General features: G+C 49.1%; 1 protein-coding gene across 1 annotated transcript; it reads right to left on the reverse strand.

Annotated features, from left to right (window-relative positions):
• Nucleotides 1-6,792: 6,792 nt before the first annotated feature.
• Pmis2 (PMIS2 transmembrane protein) lies at nucleotides 6,793-7,241 on the reverse strand. Its single transcript, XM_055594697.1, has 2 exons — nucleotides 7,080-7,241; nucleotides 6,793-6,921 (listed from the first exon to the last, which is right to left on the reverse strand). The coding sequence occupies exons 1-2, from the start codon at nucleotides 7,239-7,241 to the stop codon at nucleotides 6,793-6,795; spliced, it is 291 nt and encodes a 96-aa protein (XP_055450672.1).
• Between the last annotated feature and the right edge of the window lie 4,893 nt (nucleotides 7,242-12,134).

The following is a 12,134-nucleotide window of genomic DNA, read 5'->3' on the forward strand; positions in this document are numbered from 1 at the left end:
GAAAGAAAGAAAGAAAGAAAGAAAGAAAGAAAGAAAGAAAGAAAGAAAGAAAGAAAGAGGGAAGGACATGACTGCTAGGTATGGTGGAGGAGAACGTTTATTGTAGATAAAATGGGGTGTTGCGGGATGTTTGATCCCATTGGGAACTGTAAAACCCTGTTTCTTTTTTGGTGTGGTTGAGCCCTATCACACACCTTTACTCCCAGAACTTTATTGTAAACAGGTGATTATGGTGTGGTTCACCCAGCCTTAGCACACACCTTTAATCCAAGAGCTTTCTGTACACAGGATTTAATAAAGTTACCCCTAAATCAAGAGGCAGAGCAAGAAACCAGATGACAGGGATTAAAGAGTAGGAGGGACTTTGAGGTGAGGGCTATTTAAGACTATGTAGAAGGAACTTTAGCTCTCTAGCATTCTGGCTACCTGACTGGGTAGGCCTTGTGGGCTGAGTGGGAGGAGAACCAGAAGCTTAGGCCAGGAGGCCCAGAAGGGGTGGGTTACTAAAATGTCTGGATTATAAGCAAGAGCCTCGGGGAGGGGGCAGCCCTGCCCTGGGCCAGAGAGTTTAGGGTAGAGGGCTGGGTATCCCAGCCATACCCTGTGACAGGTAAGGACTGCAGGATTCTGGGAGAACCTGGTGGGCAGGTCAGCTTTGAAATGTTAAATAGGCAGGTAAGGACTGCAGGATTCTGGGATAACCTGGTGGGCAGGTCAGCTTTGAAATGTTAAATAGGCACTTGAGCCATTTGTCTTGGGGTTTGACTTAATGACTCTTTAAGGTAGTTCTTGACCAAACAGTTCTCAGATGCTGACTGGAAAGACGAGGTCTGGGTGTATCAGGCTGAACTGCACTCTAGCAAAAAGTTCGAGAATATTTCTAAAAATAAAAAGATCCGGAATTTAACAAGGTAAAAATAATATTTTTTTGGCATTAGTAAAAACTCATACCACGTAAGGCTCACACTGATGAGGAAAATCACTAACTGGAAAATGGTTTAGGGCTAGATAGTGTTTGGAACACCTCTGATCCCAACACTGGGGAGTCAGAGGCAGGTAGATCTTTGTGAACTGGAGGCCAGCCTGGTCTACAGAGTGAGTTCCAAGACAGCCAGGGCTACATAGAGAAACCTTGTCTCAAAAGCCAAAACAAAAACAAAATAACAGCAGAAAGTGAGCCAGGACTAACCAGAGAGCTGGCTCAGGGGGGAAGGCCTTCCTGTCCTGACAATTAAATTTGCAAAGGAAAAAAAAAAAAAAAAAAAGAAAGAAAAGACAGCTTCAAGAGCGGTAGCTGTGTGGGTATCAGCAAGACTAGAAGTAGAGCCGGGCACCCTGATTGCCCTGCCCTCCCTGGGCATGGCTCATCCTTGCCTCCATGCTGAGTCTCCATCTAGCACCAGAGTCCACAAAGGCCTGTCATTGCTCTTACTGATTTTATTTCTGATCTCAATCAGTTCGGCACCCCAGACCTCAGCGAGAAGGTGTCCCAGGGAGTCCTAAGCTGCAGGCCACATCAGTCCCGTCATCGTATGGACATATCTCGTGGTCAGTCCACGGGCAGTGACAGGTTACAGGAGGAATTTTAGGTATAACATGAAGGGAAAAATGATGGCTCCTCCAATGATGGAGGTCAAGGCCGAAATGAAGGTATATCTGGAGGCGTCTTTTGCCTTTTCATATTTGTTCTGTTCCTTGTAGATCACTGTCTGCTTTTCAGGGGAGAGGGAAAGAGGAAAAAGATAAGCTTTAAAGGATCCTCAGATAGAGGCTGGAGAGATGGCTTGGTGGTTAAGAGCCTACACTGCTTTGACGGAAGCCTTGAGTATGGTTTCCAGAATCCGTGTCAGGGGCTCACAGCTGCCTGTAACCCCCATCTTCTCTTGGACCCTGAAGGCACTTCAGTCATGCACAAACAAATATGTGATACACATAAGTAAAATAAGCCTTTGTGGTTTGGTTTGGTTTTTCCAGACAGGGTTTCTCAGGGTAGCCTTGGCTGTCCTGGACTTGCTTTGTAGACCAGGCTAGTGTCGAACACACAGCCATCCGCCTGCCTCTGCCTCCGTGAATGCTGGGATTACAGGCGTGCGCCACTGCTCCTGGCTAAAGTAAGCTTTTTAAAAAAAAGGGTTCTGAGAGGGTAAAGTGGGGAGCAGAAAGGACCCAAATGGGGAGTGGGATCTGAATCTACAGGAAGCAGGGGGGAGTCAGGGTGGAGACGAGGAATGAAGAGCATCACCTTGTGATAAAAGAGCAAGGCGAGCAAGCCCAGCGGAAGCAGACAGCAGAGGGACAGCGTGGCTAACCAGCAGTACTCCGGGATAGCTTGGCTGACTGCAGCCTCAGTTTCCTCTTCATTCTGCCCTTCGTTCTTATTGACTGCAGCCATTAGTTCAAACACACGGAGACAGAAAGTGACTCAGGTCTGAGCACGGATTTAGACTCCCCATTCAGTCATCCTTACCTCGTTCTTAAAGATAAAAGAGAGATAGAGAAAGAAAAGAATAAGAAAAGAAACTTGGGGGCTGGAGAGTTTTAAGCCTGAAAACCGTGAGGTGAGGAGAAAGACCAAATGATTATCCAATTAAAGCAAGCTTTATTAAGTACCAGCCAGGAAGATGGACACTGCCAGGTCTACACCCAGGGTTCCCGGGGAATGGCGCTGAACTAGGTCAGTCAGGGGCTCATAAAGGCAAAGCTAGCAAGGATGCAGGAACTTCCTGCCTCCATCCAATTGGAGGCAAGCATGCATTCTGATAGTCCTTCCTGCCTACACACAGCCCAGCTCCGTGTGGTCAAGCTAGGCAACCAGGGGAAACACGTGACTAGTCATTTTACATGAATAATAACTGCCAGCATTCTAAGATGTTATCCGTTCTTGGGCAAATGGAGCTTACAGGTTAACTTTAGCCCTTGCAGAGAGGTGGCTCAGTGGTCAAGAGCACTGGCTGCTTTCCCTAAGGACCCCGTTTGATTCCCAGCACTCACATGGCAGCTCACGGTTCTCTCGCCCCCAGGGCATCTGATGACCTCTTCCGGCCCCAGCAGATACAGTGGGCACACGGTGTACAGGCTTACACGCAGGCAAAAAAATCATGCGTGTAAAGTAAAATAAAGTAATAAAAACCAAAGGGGTAAATATTTCTTTTTCTTTTTATGTGTGTGTGTGTCTGTGTAAGTGCCCAAGGAAGTCAGCAGGGCTGCTGGATGCCCTGGAAGCCAGCCTGACGAGGGTGCTGAACTGGAGTCAGAGCTCTGGAAGAGCCGCTGGTGCTCTCAGACAGTGGGCTGTCTCTCCAGATCCTGATCCACTCCTTTTCACCATCGGTAGAATTTCCTGCCCATCAGAATTTCCCACCTTCCACAGCCTATCATCTCGCTTGGCCTGTGGACTTCTTCCTGTGTCCCCAGTCCCCCTCCCTCTTCACCTTTATAATTGTTTCCGTAGCTCACACTGGCTCTTCTTCTACCCCCCAAATCCTTGATTCTGATGACTTTTCTCTCTAAAATGTAAAATGTCCTCTTACAACACTTTGTTCCCCAAACACTGTCCCTCCCTACCCACCCCCCAAAGCTACCTTTTTGGACCCTATAAAACACCCTAAAGGTAAGACTCTCTTTGGGCATGGTTACAAACGCCTTTCATCCCAGCCCTCTGGATGCAGAAATGGGTGGATCTACTAGAGTTCCGTACCAGCCAGTTCAGGATTGCAAGTTCCAGCCGGGGGTATACGGTGAGCCTGTAAAAAGGAAAGGAGAAAGAGAGAGACAGATACAGTGAGAGAGGTGGAGGAGAGAGAGAGGAAAGAGAGAGGAGAGAAAGCCTTACTGGTATTGTGGTCCATCTATAATTCTACTACTTCGAAGGCAGAGGTAAGGAGGATCGTGAGTTCCAGGCAATCCTGATCTACATAGTGAGCCCATGTCTCAAAAAGCCCAAAACAAGCCAACAAAATAAATAAAGCGGGTTAAGTCGGTTAGGAGGATTCAAGCCAGCCTCTCAGCTGCATAGCTAACAGGAGCTTGAGCTAAACTAAAAACTTCCTTAAAGACAAACAACAAACCAACACAAACGAACACGCCAACAAAACCCCCAAGGCTTGAGAAGATGGCTCGCGGCAGAGTGTTTACAGCGAAAGGGGAGGACTTGACTCCAGATCCCGGTACCCACCCATGGCAACGCCCGACGTGGCGGCATCTGCCTGTCCCAGCACCCCAGGACTCCACGCACAGCTACAGCTAGTCTAGACACAGTGAGCCCTAGGCTCAGTGAGAGACGCTGCCTCAGAACCACGGCAGACAGCGAGCGAGCGAGGACGACCCCTCACCGGCCAGGCTAGCACGCTCCAGCTCCTCCCCGTCTAACCGTACTCTCTCATGTTTCCTGATAAAGCAACTGCGCGGCTCCCACCACCACGTCTTCGCTAACCTTTAAAAATCAAGTTTCCCCATGTTCCACCGCTACCCTCAAAAATCCGCAGGAGGTCCCAGGAAAGCTCTGGGCCACAAGCTGTGTCAACCGGGCAGGACCCGCCTCCCAGGCCCGGCTTCCTACTTCTATTGGATGGTTCCTATAGAGCAAGTTCAGTCCTGGCTGCTCATTGGTCGGCCTGAGACTTCCAAGTTCCAGCTTGGAAACAGAGCTGTACAACCGGCTTCTTTTAAACTCCTTTGCTTATTCCCAGGTTTCGGCTGAGCACCTCAAAGCTTAGAAAATGGTCTTTGAGGCAAGCGTGATGGGGGCCTTAGGGGTCTCAGGCCGCATTGGTTTTCCTCGAGGGGCCCGCCCACTCACCCAGTCCTGACATTTGCCCCTCCCACCTCCAGGACTTCCGACCAGTGATCTCCCCTTGCTCAGGCTAGCCTCCAACTTGCTGAGGATGGTCCTGAGTTTCAGATCCTCCTGCCACCACCAAGCGGGGCTACAGATCAAAGCCCGGACTTCGCCCAAGCCCTCTACCCTCAGCCACGCCCCCTAGTTTTTATTTTGATTTTTACCATGTCTGTCTCTGTGCTGAAGCTTCAGGCGTGTTCTGCCACGCTCAGTTTTTTTCTTTTTTTGTTTTTGTTTTGTGCCGGGAATCTAAACTCAGGTAAAACGTTACCCAGGGAGCCATCTCCCTAAGCCTGTTTGTTTGTTTGTTCTAGAGAGCCTTGGGTAGCCCAGCCTGGGCTTGCTTTGTAGCTGAGGCTGGCATGGAGTCCTCTTGGCTGCACAAGCGTTAAGTTTGGAGCCCCAAAGCCAAGTAAAAAGCCAGGGCTTGTGGGGACAGAGGCAAATGGACCCTGGGCCAGTCTGGTCCTAATGGCAAGCTGCAGGTTCAGTGAGAGAGCTTGTCTCAGAAAACTAAGGCGAACGACGGAGGTAGACCTAACGATGACCTCTCACATTCAAACAGTCACAGGCTGGCAAACGACCACGCTCGCACAACCGCCGAACTCGCAGGAGATGATGAACTTACTGCCAACTACCAACAGGTGGCGGGGTTGCTCAGCCGCCGCTCAAATCGCAGCGGACCTGTTTTCTCGTCCTTCCTCCTTAGCTGACTCAAGTGGTGTAACCTACACTACAGCTTTCCGCCCCGTTTTAGGTTTTTTTTTTTTTTGTTTTTTTTTTTTTTTTGCGTGCTTCATTCTTCAGAGTACAAAAATGGTTTACCTGTATGGCCCTGGCTGTCCTGGGACTGACTCTCTAGACGGGGCTGGCCATGAACTCCGAGGTCCACCTGCCTGTGCCTCCCCAGTTCCCCAGTGGTGGGATTAAGTGTTTCCCCGACCATGCCTGGTCTGAGATTGTATATGCATGCGCGTCTGGGCGTATGCCAGTGAGTCTGTGAGCCACACAGAAGAGGCCGTCGGATCCCCTGCAATTGGAGTCACAGGTGACAAGCCACCTGACATGGGTGCTGGGAACTGAACTCTGATTTTCTGCAGAAGCGGGGATAGTTATCTATCCATCCATCACCTATCAGGTGCATGTGTGTGTGCACGCATGAGTGTGTGTGTGTGTAAGACAAGGTCTCATTTACACAGCCCAGGCTGGCCTTGAAAACGTCTGAATTTTGGGATTACAGGGATGCAACCCCTGTGGATGAAGTTTCTGTTTTCTTCTCCTCCTCCTCCTCTTCCTCTCTCTCTCTTGAGACTGGGTCTCTCTGTTATGTAGCTCTGGCTGTCCTGGAACTCACTATGTAGCCCTGGATGGTCTCAAACTCCTAAATCCATCCTGCCTCTGCCTCCTGAGTGCTGGAATCAAAGGCGTGTGCCAGCACAGATGGCCGAGTTGTTTTCTTTTCCTGTTCTGAGACAACAGAAGCCCAGCACCTCAGCTTCCAAGTGAAGACACGTAGCAAGTAAACATACATTCAGATTTCTAAATATACTCTTGTGTGTGTGTGTGTGTGTGTGTGTGTGTGTGTGTGTGTGTGTATGGCACCATTACTGCATTCTGGTTTTCACTGGGTCTAAGAAGACCCAGGAAAACCATCTCCTCACGAACACAGGAGAAGCCAGAATATTCCCTTCGAGTTTATTGGGCTAAGAAATACGATTTCTTCTTTTCATGGAAGAGCAGCTTACGCTGACGTAGTTCTTGAGTTGTGGGTCTCCAAGGTGGATGGAGACAGCTGTGGAGGCCCAATGAGAATGAGGTGACTGAGTGCAGGCAGGGGCCTCCGGGATCTTTGGGATGTTGAGTCATTCGGTTCCTGGCGAGCGGGATGTCTGAAGCTCTGAGTTTCTTCTTGGTGGCTGGTCAGTGTCTACGTGGGTGGCTGTTGGGTCTAGGCTTCATAAAACTAGGACGAATACGTAAATGAGGCCCAAACCAATCATTATGCCAAATACATCAAAAAATATAGTCCGAGTTGAGTTGTGGTAAGCGTCTTCCCAGTCGCTGCTCTTGTTGGCCTCGTCGGTCTGTAAGGGCGGGAGCATGGGTATGGGTTTCTGGGGCCTGAGGTCCTTGGGAGGAGGGTAGGAGGCCTAGAGCCACTGTGGGGAGAGCCCAACCGGAGACTTAGGGGACAGGAGCATTTGCAGGTGGCAAGCGGCCAGTGTCCAGGGAAGAGTTTTACCTTGCGGCTGTAGTAGAGGCCTCCCAATCCCAAGGGTGGGAAAAGGATCAGCGCGAGGACCGTCATGACGAAGTGATTCCGAGCGTAAAATGCTTTCTCTTCGGAAGTCTGTTCGCGGTCTAGCGGCTTCTTAGAAGTTTTGGCAGGTGCGGGTGTATCCATGATCTTTTTACTCACCGACACAGAGCCACCGCGCCTTCCGGGGCGCTACCCGGAATCCTAAACGCTGCCCTGTCAGAGGCCATTCTTCACAATGGAGGGAAGAGCATCTCCAATCCTGATTGGCTGGCCTCAAGAGGTGGGCGTGGTCCCGCTGCTTTCAGGCGCTTGGGGCCTACGATGGTGGAGCCTCCTTGTCTTTCTGCAGAGTGGGGAGAGAGAGAGCACGGAAGTCCTCCGAGAAGCGGGTAGATAAATCTGTAAGAAAGCTTAAGAGACCTAGGCAGGTAAATCTTTGTAAATTCAAGCTCAGTCGTCCACACAGCGAGCTCCAGGACTACATAGCGAGACCCTGGCTCTAAATAAATAAAAAGAGGGTCAGTTTGAGACAGCCTAGCTTATACAGCAAGTTCAAGGCTGCCTGCGGGTCTTAATAAGTAAAATCCTGCCAATAAATAAATAAGAACCCGTTGAGGTGTGGCCACCCACAATCCCAGCATTTGAAAAAAATATTTCATACATTCCAGGCTGTAGCACTTGTTTTTAAAACTTTTATTGGGGGTGTTTAGGCCTCAACCTCCCTTTCAACCTCCCAACCCTAGCAGGAGAGAGAAGGTTAGTGGAGAGAGGGGCCCCTTTTCTTCTCCCGGCTATTGAGAGTCGAAGGGTCTTTGGGGGGGATCGGCCAATCTCCATCAACAGCAGACATCATAGGCAAGTAGGCTTCAAGCCGCTGTGCCTCAGAGCGGTTTCTCTCTGTCTCTCTCGGGTCTCTCCAAACTGCTGCAGGCCACACGCCAACAAGGAACGCCAGGCCGCCTCTTTCTAGGCTCTCATATTTATACTTGAGTCCTAGACCACGCCCCTCTCTGTGAGCCTGGCAAAAGCCACGCCCCCACAGTTTACTGTTAGCTGTGGACAAACTAAAGCCCGACTGAAATCCCACACAGACGGGATTAAAACCGAAACGTGTTTACCTAACATGACTGAGTTTACAAAGAACCCCAAACTTCCGTTACACCAGGCTGGCCTGGAACTCAGTTCATAGCCACGGATGACTTTGCTGCCCTGACGCGCTGCCTCCTGAAGTGTCAGGATGGCAGACATGCTCTGGGCTGTATCATGGGCTGGAAGGGCTGTCTTAACGTGGAATGCCACCTAAACGTAGGTATAGCTCACTGGCTCCAGTCCCCCACAGCTGTTTTGTTAAAAATGCAAATAGCATAGGAAATTAACTCTCTGGAGGGAGTTGGGTGGACCAGTCTGGGGTCTAGCGATGACTGCAGAGCCAGGACACTGTCTACCTGCTGGGTTCAATTCTGGGATGCAGCGGTCGGAAGGGGCTGGGTGCCCTGGAGGTTAAGGACCGAGCTCTGGAAATAGTGACTAATCTTTTTTGCTGCTATACTGTTCAGCTCTGGATGGCCTGGAACTCCCTCTGTAGACCAGGCTGGCCTCAAAACCACGGACAGTCTCCTGCCTCTGCCACCTGAGCGCTGGGTTCAAGGTGTGTGCCACCACCTCTGACTATTACTGATCATTTTCCCCTTCCTTCCTTCCTTCCTTCCTTCCTTCCTTCCTTCCTTCCTTCCTTCCTTCCTTCCTTCCTGTCTTTTTCTCCCTGCATAATGAAGGCATTGTATGGAGGCAGAAGGAGCAGGAAGCTAGTCGATCACATTTTATCTACGCACAGGAAGCAGAGTTGTGTGTGTGTGTGTGTGTGTGTGTGTGTCTGTAAACTCAAAGCCTGCCCCTAGTGACATATTTCCTCATCTAGGCTGCACCTCCTAAAGGTTCCACAATCTCCCCAAACAGCACCACCACCACCTGGGGAACAAGTGTCTGAACATATTCGCCTGTGGGGCACACTCTCACTCAAACCACCTTAATTATGCAGGGAGCCATCTCTCCAGCTCCACAGGAGAGGTTTTTTATGTGTCCCTGGGTAACAACAACGAACAGGTCTGTAAATTCAGCATGTACTAATAAAAATAATTAAAGTTATTTAAAATCAATTCTTGGCTGTATTTCTATCCCGTTTTGCTTCTCTTGTCACTGTAATTAAACACTGACCGAACCAGTCCGGGGGGGAGGAGAGGGTTTATTTGGCTTACACATTACGCTTTCAGTGGGTTTGCCCATTACAGTCATGGCAGGGAGCATGGCAAGCTGCCAGGCATGTGCGGGAGAGGCAGCTGAGAGCTCATATCTGATTCAAAGGCTTCAGAGAAGCGGTGGGGGCTGGCATGGGCTTCTGAGATCTCTAAGCTCACCCCCAGGAACACCCCTTCCTCAACAAGACCACACCTCCTCATCCTTCCCAAACAGTTCCACTAACTGGGGACCAAACATCCAAGCATGAGTCTATGGGGGGTATTCTCAGGGGAACGAGGATGGGACCACCACACACAGGGAAAAAATTACTTTCCCATCTCCCCAGTAATCCAGAACAGGGCTCAGAACTGCAAACACGCCATCACTCTCTCCTCACATATTGCTAATAACTTTAATAGTGGATATTTATTTTGAAGGGAGTTTTCAATCTGTTGGCTGCTTTCAGCAAACAAGGTTAAAAACGAGGAATATTCTTTGTGTTTACAAAGGAACACAGGAATAGTGAAAACAGTTCAGCAAGGCAATTCCTTTTGTTCAAAGAGCTTGAAAGAAACCAGACTATGCTAGCAAGCACACTGGGACAGGCAGCAATCACCTTTTTATTTTTAACCTCCACCCCCTTTTTGAATCGTCATTTGTTTTTATTTTATGTGTATGGTGTTTTTCGTCTGCATGTGTATCTGCGTAACAAAAATATGCAGGGCTGTGGAGGCCGGAAGAGGGTGTTGGAGTCTCTGGAACTAGAGTTACAGATCTTACAGATTTTTTTTTAATTTAATTTTATTTTTTTAGCCACCATGTGGGTACTGGGACTAAAACCCAGGTCCTCTGTGAGAGTAGCGGGTGCTCTCAATTCCTAAGCTGCAGAAGGCATGGAGTTCCTTGTGGTAGCACGTGCAGAGCTAAAGGAACCTGGGATCTTTGTACACACGGTTGTTCCTTCAAGGGAAGGAATCCAATACTTGATGTCCCCCAGAAGGCTGGGAGTGGATGTTCGTTCTAGCATGGAGACCTGCCACACCAGGCAGGAGCCTCCCTCACCCTCAGACCCTCGTGGCAAGCTTGTTTCTCCCAGTCGACCCATAGAAGCTGTAGAAGGTGTCTCAGGTCTTTATAAAGAGTTTTGAGGGTCACACCTGATCTTTATTTGGTTTACTTTGTTCCTTGAGGAAACGTACGTACGCTTTCTTGTGTGTTCGTGACTGAGCTAATTATTACCAGAAAAGTATTCGGCAAATCGTGTTCTGCTTAGATACACTTCCAATAAGAACCACTTGGGGTCAGACTGCCGAAGTCAGAACCGACACCAGCTATGCAGTTGTGTTGAACCGAATTGCCTTCTTAACTCCTACAGATGTCGTACTGCCGTGGAGGGTGCAGAGACTCCCAAACTGAGCTATCTCTTTAGCACCCGCTTAGTTTATTTTTTTTCTTTGTTTTGTCTTTTATTTATTTATCTATCTATCTATCTATCTATCTATCTATCTATCTATCTATCTATTAATGCAGGTGATGAGGTGTTTTTGCCTCACTGGCATCTGAGCTCACAGTCTTTCTGTGTTGGGAGCCAGACCGATCCCAGGCTTTCTCAGAGGCCCCAGTGAAAGGACAAATGAAACTTAGTGTCCTTGCCCAGTAGCGGACTTGGCAAGGCTGGTCTGAGGCTAGGGCTAGGGCCTTGAAAGAGTACAGGTTTCAGTTTCTCAGAAACCAGCTTTTTTCCCTTAAAGGGCTGTGGACAGGCAGCCTGTTATCAGTCCTAAGGTAGCTTTGTCTTGTACATCCTGTGTTCTCTTTGCCAAAGTTGTCCGATTTAGCTTTCTCCTGACTCTGTCCCGGTCTCTCTCCGACACTTCCTAATAAACTTGCTTGGCATAAGTCATCAGTTTATGCGATACCATCTGGTCCCAGCTTTTGCTTTTCTCTTCTTTATTCCCCATGCCTGACCCCCCTCCCACCATCCCCGATATCTTGCCCCATAGACTCATGTTTGTGAGTGGCACTGTTGGGAAGTGTGGCCTTGTTGGAGGAAGTGTGCCACTGTGGGGACGGGCTTTGAGATCTTACAAGCTCAGGTCTGGCCAGGGGGTCACCAGTCCCTGCTCCCTGTGGATCAAGGTGTGGAACTCTCAGGTCCTTCTCCTGCAACATGTCTGCCTGTGCGCCACCACGCTTCTCATCACGATGATAATGGGCTGAACCTCTAAAACTGTGAGCCAGCCCCAATTAAATGTTTTCCTTCCTAAGAGTTGCCGTAGTCACGGCGTCTCGTCACAGCAATAAAACCCTAAGACAGAAGTCGGTACCAGGAGTGGGGTATTGCTGTGACAAGCCTATGTTTTCAGAAGGATTGCGGAAGGACTTTGGAGCTTTGGGCTAGAAGAGCCACTGAACGTTCCACTGAATGTTGAGAGTTCCGCGGGATGTCCCGTAGGAGCTTGGAAGATAAGAATGTCGAGAGCAGTGCAGAAGATGGAGGCCTGCTTGTGAAGTTTCAGGGCGAAGCTTAGAGACTCTGTCAGGCCCACTGCTATTTTTATTTAAGATAGTGTGGTTCTGGTTCAGAAGATCACGAGTGGTTCCCAGACACAAGACGGCCGGAATTTGTTTTTGCTTTGATTTTATTGTGACTGTGTCCTGATTTTCTTTTCCCCTTTTGAAGTAAGAAAGTATTTTATTGGAGCCCACCGTTGAGAGACTTTGAATTTTAAAAGACTTCAGTTTTCAAAAGAGATTGGATATTTTAAAGGGACTGAAAATTGTGTTTGAATTTGTAAAGAC

The sequence above is a fragment of the Psammomys obesus genome, unplaced genomic scaffold (genome assembly GCF_907164565.1).
Source record: "Psammomys obesus unplaced genomic scaffold, mPsaObe1.curated_primary_1811, whole genome shotgun sequence".
Classification (NCBI taxonomy): domain Eukaryota; kingdom Metazoa; phylum Chordata; class Mammalia; order Rodentia; family Muridae; genus Psammomys; species Psammomys obesus.

Coding starts and splice junctions, on each gene's coding strand:
- Pmis2 (XM_055594697.1), bottom strand. CDS start 7,241: ATGGATACACCCGCACCTGCCAAAACTTCTAAGAAGCCGCTAGACCGC. Junction 6,922..7,079: donor GCCTCTACTACAGCCGCAAG/GTAAAACTCTTC, acceptor CCGCCCTTACAG/ACCGACGAGGCCAACAAGAG.